The 21733-nt window shown below is 38.8% G+C and overlaps 2 protein-coding genes across 4 annotated transcripts in view; one reads left to right on the forward strand and one right to left on the reverse strand.

Annotated features, from left to right (window-relative positions):
* Positions 1–11632, reverse strand: part of atg5 (ATG5 autophagy related 5 homolog) — a 49534-nt gene extending 37902 nt beyond the window's left edge. Inside the window, exons 1-6 of one of the 3 annotated variants that reach the window (XM_082552047.1) lie at positions 11364–11632; positions 10771–10926; positions 5744–5871; positions 4422–4500; positions 3923–4085; positions 364–458 (exon numbers count right to left, since the gene is read on the reverse strand). In XM_082552047.1, the coding sequence (XP_082408173.1) occupies positions 364–458; positions 3923–4085; positions 4422–4500; positions 5744–5871; positions 10771–10878 (573 nt within the window). In that variant the 5' untranslated portion in view covers positions 10879–10926; positions 11364–11632. Of the gene's footprint in view, positions 1–363; positions 459–3922; positions 4086–4421; positions 4501–5743; positions 5872–10770; positions 10930–11363 lie in introns of all 3 variants that reach the window. The other 2 variants (XM_082552046.1, XM_082552048.1) reach the window with 2 other exon arrangements.
* A 27-nt stretch (positions 11633–11659) lies between these two features.
* dctn3 (dynactin 3 (p22)) lies at positions 11660–16060 on the forward strand. Its single transcript, XM_082552054.1, has 7 exons — positions 11660–11849; positions 14196–14280; positions 14604–14690; positions 14857–14940; positions 15152–15210; positions 15308–15367; positions 15594–16060. The coding sequence occupies exons 1-7, from the start codon at positions 11748–11750 to the stop codon at positions 15678–15680; spliced, it is 564 nt and encodes a 187-aa protein (XP_082408180.1). The 5' UTR covers positions 11660–11747; the 3' UTR covers positions 15681–16060.
* The last annotated feature ends 5673 nt before the right edge of the window (positions 16061–21733 follow it).

Consider the following 21733-nt stretch of genomic DNA (forward strand, 5'->3'; position numbering starts at 1 on the left):
TTCATTTCATCAAGAGTTCTAGTCTTTTCTTTCTTTCTTTCTTTCAAATCAACAGGCTGTTTTAAATACAGATCGTGAGTCCAAGTAATAGTTTTTGTGACCTCAACAGTAGACTACAGTAGACAAAGAGAGGCAGTGAGTAGCTGGAGAAATCATTGGTTGATTTATCTGCTAAAGAAACACTCTTTACTTTTGCACAGCCCTTTGGCACCATCTACAGGGCAGAAGAGGAAAATTTCCCTTTCAATGAATTAAAAATACATTGTGCAAAGTGGAAATACTATGTTCAAAGCATATTTCTGTGGGGGAAAGAGTTTGGTTTGTGGTTTTTAAGTTTTACTCGTGTGTCCTTATGTATGTTACCTGGTATATCCTGAAAGGGATGTATCTGAAGCCTCCCTCCTCAGTGGGATATTCCATCAGCTTCCTGTTCATGGCCCAGAACTGGTCGAACTTATCTGACACAAAAACAGACACATAACATAAAAATCACACAAAGATAAAACTAACTTTTTAATAGGTCATCAGTATGCCTATTAGACCCCGTCCCTAAAAGATTACTCAAAAAGTCTTACCATTAATAAAAATTATTGTTATTACACTTTTTTCTTTATATATCACAAAATAATTCAGGCTGCTGTTCCTAAGTAATTCCTTAAAAATCCCTTACTTGATTTCAAACCTTCCTTTCATTCTGAAAACTCTTCCAATTCTTGTTGTAAATCTGCTATGCGATAGTTTGCAGAGGAATGATTTATTTGAAGAGTTTCAGTCAGAATTTAGAGTTCACCATAACAACGAAACAGCGCTAGTGAAGGTTACTATTTATTTTTTATGACCTTGGACAGTTGACTGATCTGTGCTTGTCCTGCTCGACCTCAGTGTGGCACTCAATGCCACCTACTACATTTTATTACAGAGAGTAGAATACACCGTTGGTATTAAAGGAAATGTACTGTGCTGCTTTCAATTGTACTAATGTGATAGATGCAAACTTTCACTTCCTCACAGACAAAAGTTAGCAACGTGGCTCCACGGGGTTCTCTGCTGTGACCAATATTTCTGACATCACACAGTTATACTGTTAGAAAACGCTGTGCTGATGTTGCTGATGCTGATTACCTTGTAATATTTATCTCTAAAGCCAGGTGACATACATAAACTTTTTAAACCACAGGTACATCTTACATCTGTCATTTTTACTTCTAAACTACGAAAAAAAAATTTTGATTATTGAACAGAAACATGGCGTCTATCCAGGCATTTACTCTGGATAACATTATCCGGCCTCCAGCAATGCACTGAGGAATCTCTGAGTCATTTTTGACCAGGATGTGTCTCTTAACACTCACGAAACAAATGCCTAGGATGGCCTTAAATATACGCAATACTATTAAAATGAGAAACATCTGCCTCAGAGAGCTGTTCTATAAGTCTTCAGTTCATCCAGATCACTGCAGCAACAGTACTAACAGGTCCTGGGTTGCTAGTGGACTGGGATGGTGCTGCTTGTAGTCCCTTCTACTTAACAGACAGTTCTTCCTTTTAATGTCCCCAAATGCTTAGGGCAATGACTCTCAAAGTGTGGGCCGTGAAGATTAAAATGACTCACAGTGACATAATTATATAAAATGTATTTACTTATATAAAAAGTGAATGGAAACTGGTCATAGGAGGTGGTCAATTTGTGGATTAACTCATTAGTCTGGCCCTCATTTATTGCTCTTATTTTGAAGATTGTGTTGCAGTGGCAATGAGGGACACATATGTCTGGGTATCATTAGCAATTTACATAAACAATAAAAACAACAGCCTGTGTTGTTTATGTTTACTACATAAAATTTCCAAGGAAATGCATCACTTTCACTTGAATTTTAATTAGTGTGAAGATTTAAGATTGGGTGCATGGTCTCTATGGGATTTTCTGGTTTTTAAGTGAGCTGGAGCGGGTGCAATATAAAGCACTGTTGTTTTGAGTGGGTGTAACTTAAATTAAAACTGAACTGAATTGAATACATGCCTAGCCTAAGACATGTGCTAGAATGAGAATGAAATTGTTCTTTAACTCTGAGAAACACCAGTTTTCAAACACCTCAGCACCTTCAAATGGAGGTTAAAGTAAAAGATAGAGACGCGTCACTAAAACTGAAATTTAGTGTCAGTATTACTCGGGCCAACTGTCAAAGCAACACAAGAATTTAGTCTTTTAGTTACAGTGTGATCTTTCACCATCAAAATGTTTCCACACAGCATATGCTAATGTCAAACCCCCCACCTGCATCCCTGCCTTACTTTCACATGAACAGTCTGTTTTTCTCTCTCCTGGATGAAAGTTTGAGACCTCTCTGTTTCTGGTCTGTTTTGGATGTGAAAGTTTTAGTTCAGATTAAGTTTCATCTTTCACTTTCATGTCTGGGGCCAACTCCTTCTTTTTGGATAGGTTAAAAGGACTTGCTTCTTCTCTGTTAAATGCAGTTTTAAACAAAACCCTCAGTTAAAAAAACAAGTTCATAACCTTATCTTTTTAAGAATCTTCTAAATTCACTTTTATCTGCCTTTTCATAATAATGTGATATTTTGTTATTTTCACACCACGAGTTTCAGGGGAAAGTGGGAGAGAGACAAGCAGCTGAAGTTTTGCGGGTTTGACACCCTTGGGTTTTTCTGCAAACCTGTTCGACTCTTACAAATGCCACATGCACAGTGTGCAGTTTTGACAGTTATGGGATAATAACAACTATAAGCAAACTATCTGAGAGATAGGCATTAACAATTTTCACATCCATAGAGTATGCAAACTAACCAAAAGAACCGTTAGATGCAGACTTATTTGTAATAATATTCATATAAATGGCTTTTGCTACTTTAAGCAGAATTTATTGTTCAGGATGGCTGGTGTGTTTACTGTTTGCCCCAGTCCAAGGATACCCTGTGTGCCTGCAGTGAGCTCTGTTAATAAATGGAGGCAGGGGAAAAGCACAACCAGTCTGTGGGTCATTCTTGCTTTGCTCCATCAGCCAAAAACACTCTTCTCCATGTCAGCCAGCCATGGAGAAGAGTGAAGTTATAACATACAAAGAACTGAAACTGAGTGTTGACAACGTCGAGAAGTGCTCACTGCAGCCACCTTCTGTGCTTTTCATCCTGGATTTTTTTTTTTATCTTTAAGGGTTTTTTTTTTTTGCAGTTCTTCTTTTCCTGGTGAACTCTGCTGTAGTTTTGGTCCACTATCAACCAGTCAGCATCTGGGAGACGCATATGTCATCCACTTCCAGCGATGTAGATGTAGCATTTCGGAGGACTGCCCGGGAGTGCGTCAGCAGTCTGTATAAATCCCTCTCTCCACCCTCTCGAAATGGAAACGTGTACACAGACGGACACATTTGCAGAACTATAAATTCCACTTTAGACATTTAGATATAAGCGTGACTGGTCTGGAATAACATTTGTGTGCTCTAATAATAACTAAGAAGCAGGCAATTATACAGAAAACCAAGATGACACATTTGCTGCTGAGTGGTCCAAAGGGTGGCTGCCGTCCTGGTGGTTGAAGTGTTTATAGTTACCATTTTAATCAGCTTGACCAGCAGACATTCCAGGCACATCATGTTGCAGACTGGGTTGCAATTCAAAAACAAGCACAAGTTTTACAACAAACCACAAATCAGAGGCATCCAGTTCTCCCTGACACCTCTCCCAACACAAGCTTTGACTATTCTATAAAGCCGGTAGGAGATTAATCTGCTTGGAATGATGATGTGGAAATACAAACTGGTGGGCGTTTGGAAAGAAGTTTGCAAACTCAGACCGTCCCTCTCTTTGGTTTGTTTATGCATCATGATCATCTGCCAATCTGTTTGGATGTATTCTTTGTGTGCATGTCAACGCCACACCCTGAAATGGGCATGTGCGTGTGTCTCACCGTTCTGCAAGCCCATCCACAGCTGTTTGTGGTCTTTCTTCTGCATGTCATTGACAACTTGGCTCTTGTGCTTCAGGGCGTCGGCCTCCTTGATGCTGGACATGAAGTGAGCCTCTATCACAGAGCTGGATGGGCAGTGGAGCAGGTCCTGATCTGGAAAATTCTGACACATATTCACATGGCAAAAATATTTAAAGCTCGATGATGGGGATACCACAAGAAACAGGAAAACATGTTCTCAGGCCATTTTATTTACACATCTACAAATAATTAACTGGCAATTAACACAGTCTTTTTGTCTCTGCTTTGGTTCACCAACCAGAGTAATCCTCTTCATTCATCCCTATTTCAATATTTTGTTGTGTATTTATTTCCAATATTTTGTATTGTATTTGTAGCTGAGTAAGTAAGAGGTTTAACAGAACTTCATGCTTCTAGAAACAAATTAGATAGGAGCGCTAAGACTTATCAAATCAATAAACTTGTGATCAGCTCTTACCTTAAAGTGCACAGTGATGCTCCAGGGTAAGACGCTGTTAGAAGCATGGAGGTCAAACAAGACTCCAATTGGATAGTGCCTGTATCCATGAAATGCAAAAACAAAATTATGGTACAAGAGAAAAACCTGTTGAATGTTTGTGTTCAGCATCTGTTCCCAAAGCCAAGAAACTAGTTTTACCCCTATCTTTGGGCTTGGAAACGTTTAAGCTGATCAGTTGCATCACCTGTAGACAGTAGAGTAGACAGGAAGCAGGGAGAGAGACTGGGAGGAAAACACACTGGAGGTGGCCCAGGACTGACTCAAATCCAGGCCCCTGTAGAAGCCTTTCAGCTGGTGAGTTATACTAAAGATTATGACTTATACTAGAGAGTCTAGTCACATCTTTACATAGATCATTTTATCAGGACTTTGTTTCACATAATCCTATGTTTTTTCTTTTGCGCGGTGGTTTGGTAAGTTTAACCATAACATATAATCATAACAGTTTTAATCCTAACTTCCAGTGTTTAGAAAGGGGTTTGTAACACCCTTCGATGTTTCAGAAATGAAGAGGCTTTTCTTCATCAGAGCCTAAAATAATGCATGCATTTCATGTTTGTACTCATATGCTAATCATACTGGTTATCATAACGGTTAAGATAAAATTACTTTTCTATATGACAATAAGTAATTAATGACTACTTTTTTATTTAGCGATTTACTATTACTTAGGCTGTGAAATAGGCTAATCACTTGTGTTGCACTACTGACATCTTGTGGCTACGTGCTGTAATTCCATCTTTATAACTGGCTCTGATTTTAGCAGTCAGTAGACACAAAAGAAATGCAAATACTGGCAAAAGCTTCTGTGCTGTTCTCGAATGCTTGATAGTGGCATGAATACATAGTCCTGACTGCACAACGCTTTAGAGAACATATATGTTTACATAAGGCAGCAAAACAAAAGACAATTACATCAAATAGATTATTTATTCCCAATGAAGAGATTTGACTACATTTATTTTCAAGATGATGCCTAAATATAACATTAAACCCCAACCCAGTTTCCAGATAATACTGCTAGCTGTAATATGGTTTCAGTCTTATAAAGTAGGACAATAAACTAACTGGATCAGCCAAAAGACATTTCATCAGTAGACATTTCTATAAAAAGAATCATGACAGTAACAAACTTTAAACATGATAAGCAGAGAATGAGATTCTGTTCTTTTAACATTTGTCTTCCACGAATGCCAAACCACCATCTTACGACTGGAAAAGTAAAACTCCATTGATGCACTGATTGAAATGAGTTCAAACAACAGCAGTTATTCTCTCACCATTTGAGTGGCGTTCCTTCGTACTCGAACCACATCTCCTCCACATCCTCTGCTCTCATCACTTTGAGGAAGTGCTTTTTCACCTTGTCTGTGACCAGAGTCAGGTAGCTCACTCTGGGTAACAGCAGCTGATAAAGTAAGAGAACAGGGGAAGAGGTGCATTAATAAGGGACAGTCTGTTACTTTGAACTACATGGTAGCCGTGGGCTAAATTTAGAAAGTGCACATTAATGACATAATGAGCAGCTATATTGTGTGTCTGCTTGGTTCTTTGTGTATTAACATCCAATATTACAGATGAGTAAAATGTCCTCACACAGTTGTGAATTAAAGACACCTATAAACAATGAATGAATTATTTTGTTATTTTTTCCATTTACTGTGACATATCATATATGTCACATAACAGCAGACAACAATCTATAGAGTAACTGTAGCGTCATGTTGTACATTTTTGTGGTGCATGTGAGCCATGTGGCATAGCTACGGCAACTACATAGTAACTGCTGTTAGATCACAATCCCTCAATTCACTAGAATTAACCACATTCAAAGATTCTTAACACTTAATTTACATGGATACCCTGAAACTTGAAGTACATGTTGGTTGGGACTTGTAAACAAAATAGATTATTTGCATAATCTATGGCCTGTATTCACAGGACTTCTTAGGACTTAAGAGTAGCTACTAGTGATAACTGCGGTATGCTCTACCCTAAAAATAAATCCTGACAGAGGTAAAAAATTTTCACAAAGCACCACAGCCCTTGAAAGAACTCTCAATGTGAAAAAATGTTAGCAGTGGACAGGAGGACTTTTAGAAGGAGACTCATCAGCAGAGAAGGAAATGGTAGAAAGACAAAGTGTAGAGCAACCATTTTTCCTCCAAGTGAGGAACAAATTCGCAGTTTACATATTTGAGTTAATTAATGGGTTTGTTTTGGGTTTTTTGGTTTGCTTTTTTTTTGAGAAGATCCAATTATCACTAAAGACTAGCATAAGAGATCAGTAAACACAAACTGAAGCTGCCATATTGATATTCATGGTGTGCTGATTAACTCAAATCAATCAATGTACTTAGTTTCATACAAGAAAACACTCCACTTGCTGGATGCCTTTAAACAGCAGAGCAATTGTATCTTTTTTTCTCTTACAGTCTGTACAGCAGCTGATTGAGACAAGGTAGAAATAGTTGTATCAGAAGTGTCAGAAACCATAAAATGGAGTTACAGTGTAGCAGTAATTACTTTGATTTGTTAAACCACAGTGATCTCATTATCGTTTACAGCATTTTCATAGTCTCAAACTATTACACACTTAATTTAAATTGCCACGGTGTTGCTGGTGTAAGTTTTAAAAGCTCATCATTTATTTCCCTTAGGATAAACAGATAAACAGAGTAACTTACAAAATATCCCAGAACGGTGTATAAACACAAGCAAAAATTATAGGCATGTCATTGTACTTCGGCACAGACTGGTTTGTAATTCCAAGTATTGTGTAAATATTGTCTAAAAGCTAGTGTATTCAACTGAAATGTCCATTACATTAGGTCAGTGATTCCCAATTGGTGTGCAGTGCAAGTGCAATTGTGTTCCTTAAGGGAAGTCCAGGTGTGAAACTGGTTCACCCGAAAGACAAAACTCCTAAACACAAACTTAACAATGCGGTGTATGCTGTACAGTGCAGCGAGGAATGCCCAGACCTAGAGCTGGGCGATATATCGAGTTTTTAAAAAATATCGATATATTTTTATACGAGATATAAGATGTGACCATATCATTTATATCGATATAGTCTATGTTACGTTATAATTATACTTGTGGAGCCGCAAGTTTACGCAACGTTACTCGGCCTCGCCTCTCCTTCACTGAACACAACTCCCCCTCCTCCCCCATCGCTTCACCTACAGGAAGCGACAAGATGGACACGGCAAATCTCCGTTAACGAGTTACTGCGCATCGCCCCGTGCGTGGGGCTGGACGGCGTCAACGTGTTAGCTAGCTAACCACGCTAACGCCATGCAGCCCAGAGGTGCTGCACGGACTAAAATCCTTTCATTTTCTCAAAAGTTGGCAGCGTGCCTTATGTATGAATTCTGGTTGGCTTGATGGCCGCGAACCGATTTTATGTGGAACACGGCGCTCAGCAATCTGTCAAAAATGTTTGAGTACGACTTTGGTAAGCTACGGAGCTGCACCGCTTGATGGATTGTCGGAGCATTACGGCTGAGCCTAGCGGAGTGATACGTACTGTGCTTCAATGTAATATTACCCTACTGTGTATAAGGACCATAAATGGCACCTGTTAAGAGACGTGGTTGCGAAGTGGATTTCAAACTCCAGGCTGTCAGTCACGCAGTAGAAGTTGGGAACAGAGCAGCTGTGAAATCTGTCTTTGTTATTGTGCTCAGCGTCTTTTAGTTTACATTTTGACTGCACAATTGTGAGCTTTTTGTTATGCACAAAAACAACATTGTTTTCTTTTATTTATGGAGCATTATTATTTAATAAATGCTCATAATTTATTTTTGAGTAAATTTTATGTACATCTGCTCTATGTTAATAAAAGTGCCTGTGTGACATCTGGGACACAGCTTTGACTAAGAACTCTCTTTTTGTTCTTACTTTATGGCTTTAAAAAAATATATCGAGATATATATCTTATATCGCCATCCAGCTAAAAAAATATCGAGATATGAATTTTGGGTCATATCGCCCAGCCCTACCCAGACCTCTACATCGGAGAGACCAAAAAGCCACTTCACAAGTGCATGGCACAACATAGAAGAGCCACCTCCACGGGACAAGACTCAGCGGTTCATCTGCATCTAGAGGACAAAGGTCACTCTTTCGAGGATGCCAACATTCACATTTTGGACAGAGAGGACAGATGGTTTGAAAGAGGAGTGAAAGAAGCCATTTACGTCCACTGTGAGCGACACCAACTGTCTGCCATCTATAATCCAGTTTTGAGATCCCTTCCCAGACGCCTTAACGCCCACTCACATCCTGGGCCATCTGACCTCAGGAAATCACATGATAGGGTGGGACCAGGTTTCACAATGAGCTCACGCGAAACCCTGGCTGATTGTGACCCACACCTGCTTTCACACCTTGGCTCATGTGATTAGGTAGAGGATCATCAGGGGGTCATTTGTCCCTCTGTGGGGGGAAACTCCCACTGCGTTTAAATCTGGGGCTCTCCACCATTTGACCTTAGAACTGAAGAAGCTTCTCGGATGAGAGGTGAAACGTCTTCAAGCAACTCGAAGTCCAGACACTTTTCTTTCCAAGCTCCTTAGACTACGATGACCTGGATGACTGAGAACCTTCACAGACATATCTATATGTACTTGTATTTGTTTTTTATTCTATATGATTTTTGTCTTCTTGTTCATTTATTTGTAAACCACTGAGTCTGTAACAAACACTGATACAGCAGACATATACAAAAAGTCATGAGCCACCCCTCATTTCTTTGTATTTTCTTTAGATTAATGGAAAATGGGAGCCACAAGTTACTGGAAAAAAGTGCAAACATACATGGAAATACATTGAGTTTCCACACTTCTACCAAGCTAAAAATCTGTATTTGGTATATCTGGTCTATTCGGGTATCCTTCTACTGCATTTTTTATGTGGGATCATAGCCACTCAGATGCTTTCCTAATGGACCAAAATCTGATGGCATTTTTCTGCAATCATAATTCTAGCAATTTTGACCAGATACTCAACACACCTGGCTGAAATGTAGCCCGAAACTGTGACAGTCTCCAATGCACTTTACAGATACACACTGTTCTACGTCTTTCCTGACCATCAAGTTTGGATTTATCACTCCATAATATGTGTTTTCAGTCCATTTCTTGTGTATCCACATCCTTTTCTCCCTGTTTCCCTTCCTTAAGAATGGCTTCTTGACAGCCACCCTTCCACTAATTTCTGATGAGGCTTCAGTGAACAGCAGATAGACAAACTGAAAGATTGCACCTCTACTGTGTCAGATCTTTGCTGTTTTCTTTTCTATTTCTGAAGGGTGTGAATTTCAGATACTTCTTATCTGCTCCAGATAGTGTTTTAGGCCTACAATTTCCTATTCTGCCTTCCACCTACCTAACCATTTTCCTGTGCACCACGCTGAGGTAAGTCATGTTTTCACCTAATAGTTATACGTGAATCACTTTATTGGTGCAAAAATACTATTTTATGCCTGTCAAACTGTGTTACTCTTGGCAGTTTTTATAGATTCAAATAAAGTGATGTGAACAAATGATTTGTTTTCCCCCAACAACACATTATATAATTTAAAACAGGTTCCTTCCTAAATTTATTATACATAGATACAACAGTGATTCATTCCTTGAGTTAGGTTTTTTGCTTCTTTTATGTTTGTATGATTCATTGGACGGTGTAAAGTGGTTTAATATATATATATAGATATATATATATATATATAGATATATTATTTTGAGAATGGTCAGCTACAGGGACTGTACTGAAAATGAGAGCAAAAGGAGCCACAGTGTTCAACGCCACTCAAAGCCAAAGCAAAAAAAGCAACTGCAATAATGTCTGGCTACCTGGAAGTATAAAGAAATGTAATTTTCGCAAGCAAGAACAAAATGTTTGAAAAACACTTTGTTAGATGATACTTAGAACTACACCTATAATCTATGTAGGTTTGACTATTTCACTAATGTTTTCGGTTCAGGTGAGACCACAGCCTGGTCAGCTACACCTCCACACTGAGGTAGTTAGTTCCTTCATTTTGCTTTGACAACTCTTTTACATCATTCTTATCCTAGAACTCCTTGCTGCTGAGTGGATCCTCGGAATGCTTATGAATATGGGTCATGTACCCTTCTGTAAGCAGGCTTACAAAAGTTAAATAAGAGGCTTCCTTCTGACTGTGTTGTCTGAAGGACTTCCTTGAAGCATGCTTCGTCAGAAAGCATTAATCTCCAAAAACAAAAGTTAAGTCAGGCCTAGATTTTGCATCATGTTAGATGAGAACAACTGTACTTACATAATAAGCCTCGGCTTCCCTCTCAGTAACCTCATCCTGGTTCAGAGTGAAGCAGGTGGGTATCCGGCCGAACCAAACGTCTCTCAACACGTCCTTGTCATCTGCCATGCTGCTGCTCCCAGTGGCACATAAAGAATGAATTCCTCAAACAGATGCCTGCTTCAGAAGAGATAAATCGCCTACTGTCAGCAAAAGATCGGAGCATGATTAGCAAGCAAACACTGACAAAACTTTCAGCATCCAAACGCTGAACCTCAGTTCAATAACCAGTGCAAGTTAAGCTAGCACCACGTTGGCGCACTTCAGGTTTGAGTAACTTAGATATCTCTTAAGTAAATTGCCAGTGAAGTTATTTCTAGGTTACAGTTCAGTGATAGGTCGCTACCTATCTCTTAGACCTCCAAAGGAACTCCAAAATTGTCGAACTACGCAGCTGTAGAGCAAAAACTGATGTTAGCTCGAGGGCTAAGTAGGCTAACTTACCCAATGGAAACATAATAAAGAAATGTTTAAAGTCCAATTACAAAGGTACTGATAATATTTCCCACAGACAGACATTCTTACACTGTGAGAAGGAGATGGGGGAGCCTTACTTTTTAGTCGATATTTTGTAGATATATTGAATGGAAAAGGGGCCTATGTTGTCATTCCCCCGCTGACACCGGAAAAACAGCAAAAATATCCAATTTCCCGCAAAACAGCGACCACTGGCGACCGCTATTCTTACTAAACCAACTACAGAAATATACCAAATGATCTGCAATTTTACGTTGAAAAAGACACTAAAATTTTAAAAACAAATATTAAATGCTTAAAGTATTTTAAAGCGTTGTAGGTTTTGCATCCATCCCCCACCAAATAGCCGAGTGGTAAAGAGAACCGGGGGCGACGCATCATCAGTATGCGACGGCCCTTCTCAACTACGTAGCTCTCCTCCGCCTGTTTAGGATCTGTTGTGTTCATCGGCAGCTCCGGGAATGGATAAAACAACTGAGATGGATAACCTGGAAATGCGTCTCCGGGCGCTAGAGAGTCGTATATATGGCGAGAGAAAAAACAAGAGTGGAAAACCTGTAAAGGTTCGCTTATATTATGTATATCTGTATATATACTAGTTGTTAGCTTTGCGGAGCTAACGTTGGTTGTGAGTAAACGCCCTTTTTTAATTTATACACTAGAATGTCTGTGAAGGTTCTCAGTCATCCAGGTCATCGTAGTCAAAGGAGCTTGCAAAAAAAAAGCTCCTTTGACTATACACTAGAATGTTAGCAGAAGTTGTTTTAGTTGTTCAATTTAGTTTCGCACAAATATGAGAAACTTACTTTCCTGCCCATCAAGAAGCTATTCCTTTATTTTCATAACTGTTGGTTATTTAGCTTTCATCTGTTTACATTAAAAAAGCTGTGCGTTGTAACCTGGTTTTTGTGGCGCTGTGCTTTTGTGTCTGTTCAACTTAATCATAATCAACAATACAATAGTCTGACACGGTTAAACGAAGAAACCTCGGCTAGCTAGTGATGAGATGCTTTTTGAGGCGAGGGGACTCAGCAGGGTATCATGTGATCTGGAAAAAACACTCTGGCTTACAAAGAGGCATTTAAGTTGGTTTGTTTTCCACTAGATTTTGTCATTCCAAAGGTGGAGATAGTGCTACAGTGTGCTGTTAGGCTTAATTTACTTTAAATTCAAAGATTTAAGAGTATTATTGCCATCTCAACACATGAGGTAGCATAAGAGGGAACAAAACTAAGGAATGAGGTTCCTGTGAGCTAAACGACTAAAACAGTAATACGATTTAAAATGCTTTCTAAATTTATAAAAACAAAAGGTATCATGTATCTCTACTGGAGAGAAGGAGAATGAAAGTCATAGGAAGCATGACAGAATGCATGTATGTGAATAAGGAGACAGGTGTCATAGGGAAAAGCAGGGGTAGTGAAGATGGACGAATTTACCCATGGTTTAGCCATCCAAAGTAACAGACATTGCACAAGAGAGGTGAAGAAGAGAATGCCTGCTTTTTCTGGTCCTGATGCTGCACAGCCTGTGACATGAGATGTAATACTTCTTTCCAATGGTCATCTGTGGAAACCATTATCCAATATGTACTGCAAAAAGCCAAATAAGACCTTAAATGTAGTAATATACAGACTAGGGCTGCCACGATTAGTCGACTATCAAAATCATCAACGACTAATTTAATAGTCCACGCGTCGTGTGAAGCTTTGTAAGATCCCAAAAGACACAGGAATAAGTAGGATTTGAGAGTGTAATAACGGGCTGAAACAGAAGATGGCAGCACTGCATGTACAAGGATGCCAGCTGCCGTTAAACCCCAAAGAAGAAGCTGTGTCCCAGAATTCATAGCGCGGCCCTGCTCAGTTTCCAACAATGGCGGCAGCTAGTTAGTTTTAATATTACTCTTATTATTCTTTCTGGGTCACAAAATAAACGTTTAACATATTTTCAGGTGAGAATGTAGCTGTGTAAACTTCAAATATGTGCTCGGTTTATCAAGACAACACATATTTGCAAAAGCGTCCTGACATTTTTGGAGACGTCTGCTATCCACTAGCTCGATAGCTAGCCGGGGGCAAGGCTCATTAGAGCCGGTGAGAACACCGGACTCCCGGCAAATCGTTTTCAAACCCACCGCCGTCTTTCGCTACTCAGGTTAAACATGTAATATAAGTCACTTAGATAACTTAAAAATGTTATTGTTTGGCTTTTTTTAGTATTTTATTTGTTCCTGAGTAAATCGGTTTGGCTGAGATTAAAGTTATAGTTTTTACACAACTGAATAAACGTCAAGCAGACGACTGATTATCAGAAGTGTGAGATGCTCCAGAATTTACTCCGGTGTCCTGTTATATTTTAGATAGCAAGGAGCAGACGGTTGAGTTTAATAAACTTCACCGAAACAATCTGCAAATTTCATTAAAATTGAATAAACTATCATCTTGTCTTTATTTTTTAGTTAGCACATACACTTAAAGCTGTAAGCTAATGATGGTTATATAGGAGCAGATGCATGCTGGTGCAATAAGCTGTATGTTGTACATCCAATGGACGCCTGATCTGATTAGTCAACTAATCGCAAAAATAATCTGTGACTAGTCGACTATCAAAATAATCGTTTGTGGCAGCCCTAATACAGACAGCATATATTTAGCCTGCATCGCGCTAATTCTCACATTTCTTTTAGGATAATAAGATTCCAGTCCTCATAAGCATAAGAAGAATTTTTTTTTGTAAAATGCCATTATTATTTTTTATTGGTACCTTCTGTATCTCCCAATGTCATATAAACTCTTGCATGTATTTTATGTGCTAGCATACTCCCCTATACCACACCACCAAAAAGCAACAACAACAACAAAAACCCTTGCTATCAGGATGATAACCACTAGCTTTTTCCCCTGCAGTGTGCAGAGTCATTGGCCAGGATTCAGGCCGGTCTGACCAACACAGCCAATAAGAGAGAACGAGTAAAGATTCTGCACAAGAAGAGTGAGTCACACATTCTGCCAATCTCTCAGCCCCTACACTTTAGATTATTGGCTTGTTGTATTTTTGTGAATATATATTTTTAACATTACTCTAAATTAGCAACTACTTTATACTGATGTGGTTATTCATATTATAATACCTTTATAAACTGATGTGTTTAGTAATGTGGCTACTGAAAATTAAAAACTTGAAAGGGCTCTAAATTTCTGTGACAACCTTTAACTTTCAAGACACCAAATGTTCTTGCAGAATTTTTTTCTTTATTTAGATTTTAGACTGAGTCTATTGAACTTTAAATCATGCTTATTGGTGTTGTGGTGCAGTTGAGGACCTCTTAAAGTACTTGGACCCTGAGTTCACAGACCACATCACTGTGCCTGATGCCATGAAGCTGGAGTTTATCCTTGCAGGTAAGAACTCTTAAAAGTTCAAATGAAAACTAATATTACTGAGGCATACACAGGCATTAACTTTAATGTCGATTGCTATATGTGCAAATTGTATTGGTATTAAATTTTTTATATATATTGTAAACAAGTAGAAGCTGAATCCATTTCTTGCTCTGTCTCTTTGCAGAGGAGGACTTCTTGCTTTCGCATGCTGCTTTACTGGAACAGGTCAGCAACCTGCAGCCACTGCTGGACAGCACCTACATCAGAGGTGAGTTTCACTTTGTAGGACACATTAATACCCAACAAAACAATGTCTGTTTTGTTCTTTTATATTCCTGGCATCATTTTGGAGGGATCTTATGCTTAGTTTTGTTACCTACGTTTAGCCAGGGGTTTCAGCCTGTTTTAAATGGGTGATAGATGTGCCTATTGTAGTACTCGATGTTTTACCTCATCAGGTCTTGTTTTTTTGTTCACAGATGTACCAGAACATGCCACCAAGCTGCAGCGCTTGTCACAGATTCACATCAAACAGCAGGTAGCCCTTTCTTTCTTTCTCTTTCTTCCCCATCTACTCCTGTGGGTTTGTCTCTCACTAGGTTTTATGTGTAAATATTATTCTGTTTGTTTTACAGGACCAAAGTGAGGTTCAGTCACAGGAAGTTAAGAAGCTTTTTGAAGAATACAACAAAATGGTACACTTCAATTTTTAAATTCCAGTGATTATGAGAACAAAGCTATACATATATTCTTTGGGTAAACAAAATGTAATAATCAATCAAAAACATCTTAAACTTAATTAGCAAACTACCAAAGTTTTTTATCTATAGCTACTTTGGTCAGTCATGGAAAAATTCATAATACACAAGTTGTTGCTGAGATAAAGCTCCACCCACTGACAGCTGACCTCTTGATTGCCAGATGTTCCTGTTGTCCAAGCAGTTCACCCAGTGGGATGAGACCCTGAGAAAAATGGAAGAGGCCAAAGGAATCCGACCTGTGGAATAGTGATTATCAACATACGTTCAGATGACGAAAGTGGAAAAACACTGCACTGTGGTGGGAGTGTCAGATATGTGAGGCAACGGCATCAACACATTTCTTTCTTATTTTCTTTCTTTTTTTAAACATTTAATTTATTTGAATTAGGTGATATAACTTTGATAATCTAACCTGATGTAAGAAATCCTCAAAAGTGTAAGAAACAGTACATTAACAATTCCAGAAATAGTCACTGCAGATTGTAAAATATTGAAGGCAGGTTTGTCTTCCTGCTAATGCTGGTGGTTCCAAACTGACACTCATATTGGAAGAAAATGGGTTTCCTGTAACCGTTTATTTGTGGATGAATTCACTCCTATCATTAAACTTGTAGTTGTTATGCTGTTTATTGTCAGACAAAAGTACTTTACTTGTAATGTATTCCTGTCCTCCTTACTGTAGGCATGTCACAAGACTTAAATTGCTCTTCCCCCAGTTCAAAAACACACACCTAGTTACTTCCCTCTGGATGCTTCTTGACATGACTTATAAAACCTTACATTAGCTTCAGTATTTTTTCCAGTATTTGGTTTGAACAATTTCATTATATCTGATTTATCTTATAGCAAATAAATGTTGATAAATAAATATGACTTTTTGGGGGGATATTCAAAAGTGTTGCATGTTGTGTGTATATGAGTCTTACAACAGAATCTGGATCTGTTTAGGTCTGTTTGTGCATTCTGATGTTTTGTCAGTTTCTAATAGGTTACTCAGCCATTTTTCACATTTTCACAGAATAGATGAGATTGGAAACTTGGAAATAATTAACCACATCAAGAAGCAATGTAATATTGTCACTGTATGTTTACTCCAAAACAACACTGAACACCTTAATACCTATGTGCTTTACAAATTGAAATGGCATGACTGACTGAACATTGACCAAGAATTATTTTTGCTGCTGTCTCATGTAAGGCCAGAAGTACAGCACTTTTTATTTTGTTCGTAACAGCTCAAAGAAAAGGTGAGACTATTTTTTGCTCGTTGAATATTGCGCAGCATAGATCAAGGCACATAATATGTTGCTTACTAAAATTGAAAATTATGCTTCAGTTGGTTGGCTCCAGTGTTTTTATATGCTAATAGGTCAGTTATTCAGTTATAAGATCAGTCTCAAACCAAAAATTCATTTTGTTCCCTGAGTTCTGGCAAGAATGGCCCAAAGGAAGGTAGCTGCTAATTCTAATGAATATAGAAAGTATGAATTGGAATTTTATCAGGTATGTTATGCTATATATAATCAAAGGTTGAAAAGAGAGTGGCAGAAATGTAACTAAAGTTTTATGAATTATGTGTTTGTGGCAGCTAGATAGCATAGTGGGAACATTGGCTGTATCCCAATTCAGGGTCTGCAGCCTTAAAGTACGCAGCCTCAACGATCCTCAAGGGCCGCATACTCAAAGACCGCTAAGGCCGGAAGTGCGAGGCTTGTGAAATGGGACGGTCTAGCCTCTGTTGCGCTGCCCAGGTTGCCTAGCAACCATGATACTAACAGCTGGAAACGTGTCATACAGCTTTGTTTGACAGAAATGAAGGAGAAAATCTGTTGTTCATTTGTTTGTTTCTTTCTACATGAGCTTTGATCATTCTCTGTAAGATTAAGCTCAGCTATTGAACGGCGTATATTTTAAAGTAAAGGCTTTAAAACCAAGTTAGTACAAACGTCACTAATGTCACATAACTTTGCTGACATGTGGCCAACAGTAATGTTTTAATGTTCTTCGTTATTAAACATTTGCACATAAATAAGTGACATAATATTCAGTACTTAAAGTTTACTCTTCGGCCGCCCCTCATCTGCCGTTTTTTTTCGGCAAAATTATCCACACCCACCGCCGCGCTATGCATTCTGGGATATGTTGGGCCACGAAGTCTACACTGCCACAGCCTTAAAATTCAGGGAAATGAAGGACGCATTTCAGGGCCGCATTTCGAGCAGCCTTTGAATTGGGACAGCCTTCGGCGCGCCGCTGTGACGTAATCGGCCTTGAAATGCGTACTTTAAGGCTGCAGACCCTGAACTGGGATACAGCCCTAGTTTGCCTTTGGAAATTTAGGTTGGGGCTTTGACGTGTGTATCCAGTAAAGGTCCCCAAGCTAGGCATCCCATGCTACCCAAGCCTACCTTGGATATGTGCATTATATGTAATCCATCCCAGACCTCAGTCGCTTAACAAGGTCCGCGTCAGATATAGAGGAAGGGAGAATTCAATTCAATTTTATTTATATAGCGCCAAATCACAACAAAAGTCGCCTCAAGGCGCTTCATAGGTACAGAGAAAAACCCAACAATCATATGACCCCCTATGAGCAAGCACTTTGGCGACAGTGGGAAGGAAAAACTCCCTTTTAACAGGAAGAAACCTCTGGCAGAACCAGGCTCAGGGAGGGGCGGGGCCATCTGCTGCGACCGGTTGGGGTGAAAGAAGGAAGACAGGATAAAAGACCTGCTGTGGAAGAGAGACAGAGGTTAATAACAGATATGATTCAATGCAGAGAGGTCTATTAATACATAGTGAGTGAGAAAGGTGACTGGAAAGGAAAAACTCAATGCATCATGGGAATCCCCCGGCAGCCTACGTCTATTGCAGCATAACTAAGGGAGGATTCAGGGTCACCTGGTCCAGCCCTAACTATATGCTTTAGCAAAAAGGAAAGTTTTAAGCCTAATCTTAAAAGTAGAGATAGTGTCTGTCTCCCGAATCCAAACTGGAAGCTGGTTCCACAGAAGAGGGGCCTGAAAACTGAAGGCTCTCCCTCCCATTCTACTTTTAAATACTCTAGGAACAACAAGTAGGCCTGCAGAGCGAGAGCGAAGTGCTCTAATAGGGTGATATGGTACTACAAGGTCATTAAGATAAGATGGGGCCTGATTATTTGAGACCTTGTATGTGAGGAGCAGGATTTTGAATTAAATTCTGGATTTAACAGGAAGCCAATGAAGGGAAGCCAAAACAGGAGAAATCTGCTCTCTCTTTCTAGTCCCTGTCAGGACTCTTGCTGCAGCATTTTGGATTAGCTGAAGACTTTTCAGTGAGTTTTTTGGACATCCTGATAATAATGAATTACAGTAGTGCAGCCTGGAAGTAATAAATACATGAACTAGTTTTTCAGCGTCACTCTGAGACAGGATATTTCTAACTTTAGAGATGTTGCGCAAATGGAAGAACGCAGTCTTACATATTTGTTTAATATGTGCGTTGAAGGACATATCCTGGTCAAAAATGACTCCAAGGTTCCTCACAGCGTTACTGGAGGCTAAGGTAATGCCATCCAGAGTAAGAATCTGGTTAGATACCATATTTCTAAGCTTTTCAGGGCCGAGTACAATAACCTCAGTTTTATCTGAATTAAGAAGCAGAAAGTTAGCGGCCATCCAGGTCTTTATATCTTTAAGACATTCCTGCAGTTTAACTAATTGGTGTGTGTTACCTGGCTTCATGGACAGATAGAGCTGGGTGTCATCTGCATAGCAGTGAAAATGTATGCTATGTCTTCTAATGACGCTGCCTAAGAGAAGTGGAAAAGGCATCAGGATGTTGTGCTGTTGGAATGCTACTACGCAAGTAACCTCAGTAGAAGAGGCTGCATGAAGAAGATGTGGGACCTACGGAATCTTCAACACTAATGGCGAAACAACTAGTAGCTCAGTGTTCCAACATCTGGAAGAACCAACTGCTATAGCAACTTAGTGGTAAGTGAATATCTCAGGCAGCAGAAATACTAGAAAGAAGAGGAGGAACCATCATGGAAGGACAGGCCCATGCACAGCATGTACCACCAGCAGATAAAAGAAGTGGCTGATACTGAGAAATTGGTTTGCTTATTTCATTATTTTTTTGGTATTTCATTTTTATCAATTAATTTTAATGTCAGCAGGTGGTATCACACTCAAACAGATTGAACAGTGGTAAATCCATGATTTAAATCTCCTGTTCCACCACATCCCAAAGGTGCCCTTGGTTTGGGATCTGGTGAATGTGGAGGTTGATGGAGTTCAGTTAAGTCATTGTGATGTTTAAGAACCCAGTTTGACATGATCACAGTTTTGTGATATGGTGCATCATCCTTCTGGAAGTAGTCATCAGAAGATGGGTACACAGTGGTCATAAATGGATGGACATGAATGGTGGAAGTTCGAGGAGAGAAGTAAGCAATTAACTAATAGGAGAAATTATGTTTAATGATCAAACCAAGTTAACTGATGAATCCCTGAGATTCTAAATCTGAATGTAATTTTTTTGCAATGATAGGGAAGATTAAAACACAATCACTTGTGGCTCATGATGTGTATTAAAGGGTTAAAAAACACTGTAAAAGCACACAGACGGTATTATTTTTAGGGTAATTGGTTCTACAATAGAAAATGGTCTTATGCCATTAATTATGCCACAAAATATTTTTTTCATTGTAAATAGCTGTCTATACTTAGTGAGACTGTAGAACTTAAAGAAATAAACATATTTTTTATTTTTAGTAATTGCTCGTATTTACTGTTAAGATATACCGTTTTATCAAACAGTCTGAGCTTGTTAATATAAAAAAAAAATTCACCGGAATTTTCACAATAATTCTAACAATGTTTTGACATTTTTTAAAAATTAAAAGCACAGTATGTTTTGAGTTATTAACATACAGTTGTAAATTGTAAATTCAAATAAAAAAGCTGGAAAGATTGTCATTCATACAGAATTATTATGCAAATTGTGGGGTGATTAATTGTAGATAATGTTAAAGATTTTTCCTGTTGTTTTCGAAGACAATGTGCCATATTACTGTAAATTAATATATTTTCAACATATTAGCAGTGTAAAAGTAAAAGTAAATCACCATTTGTCAATATACAGAAATTTAACATAAATATTACAATCATTTACTCTTTTTGATTTAATGGTAATTTACCGTTGCCATTTTACGGTTATTTGGGGTGATTTTTATGTACATTTCTTACATTGTAGGGTTTATTTCTTGGATTTCGCACAACCCAGGAACAAATCATGAATGGGCTTGGATTTACGAAATTATGAATGAAATGTGCTCTATTTGGAAGCAGAGGGCGGGGCGGCGGGGGATTCTCTGGCTGGCTGGAGCAGAATCTAATAACAAACTCGCAAAATAAAACAAAATTAAAACAAAATTAAAACAAACCAACAAACACGAAAACAGCAAACATTATGATACAGACTTGTATCTGCACCGATGTTTTTTCGAAATTCTATACGCGAAAAGTGAGCACGAGAGCCCTCGGTGCGTCTGCTCGCTGCTGAAGTCAAAGTAAACTTTATTGTCATCTCCGCTACACAGTATATAGAGAGACGAGACGACGAGGCTCCAGTTACAGCAGTGCAAGTAAACGAACAATAAATATTTAAGAGTAAAAAAATGAATAGGCCTATACACTTTAGGACTAGGGGTAAAGGGATCAACAACAATTTAAAATGTATATTTTATATTTTGTTGATTTAAAGTCTCACAAACAACCCGTTTTTAAAGTTTAAAAAAAGAGAAAAGAAGAAGAGGAGTGTAGTTACTTCCTCAGTCGCTAGAGGCCGGGATTGAGCCTGCCTATTTGCCTGACGCGCTGTCAACTTTACGCAATAATGCGAGAGGTGGAATTGCTTGCTTGTTTATTAAAGTGCTTGAAAAGTTTACAGAGCAATGTGATCGGCTCGCGATTAAAACTCTTAAAAAATCACAAGCTCTAATGCAACAAGGGGAAACTCGTTGTGCTGCGGTCAACAAAAACTACGGCTACCCAGCCCTCATCTCTGTCAAAATCAAACCAGTGAAAGACTGACAACGCCCTCTTAATGTCACCGCTAGCACCCAAGTGACTCCCATTACGCATCTGTTGTCAGCGTGAATTGTTGATTTGTCCTGTTCTCATTGTATGACGAATTATGATTTCTGTTTATTAGCCATTTGCATACCATGCATACTTTCTCTCTCTTCATTTGTGTGTGTGTGTGTGGGGGGGAGTGTTCGCCAGGGGGCCAAACGGGCTAGGACCACCACTG

This window comes from Aulonocara stuartgranti (genome assembly GCF_965226115.1).
Source record: "Aulonocara stuartgranti genome assembly, chromosome: 11".
Taxonomy (NCBI): Eukaryota; Metazoa; Chordata; class Actinopteri; order Cichliformes; family Cichlidae; genus Aulonocara; species Aulonocara stuartgranti.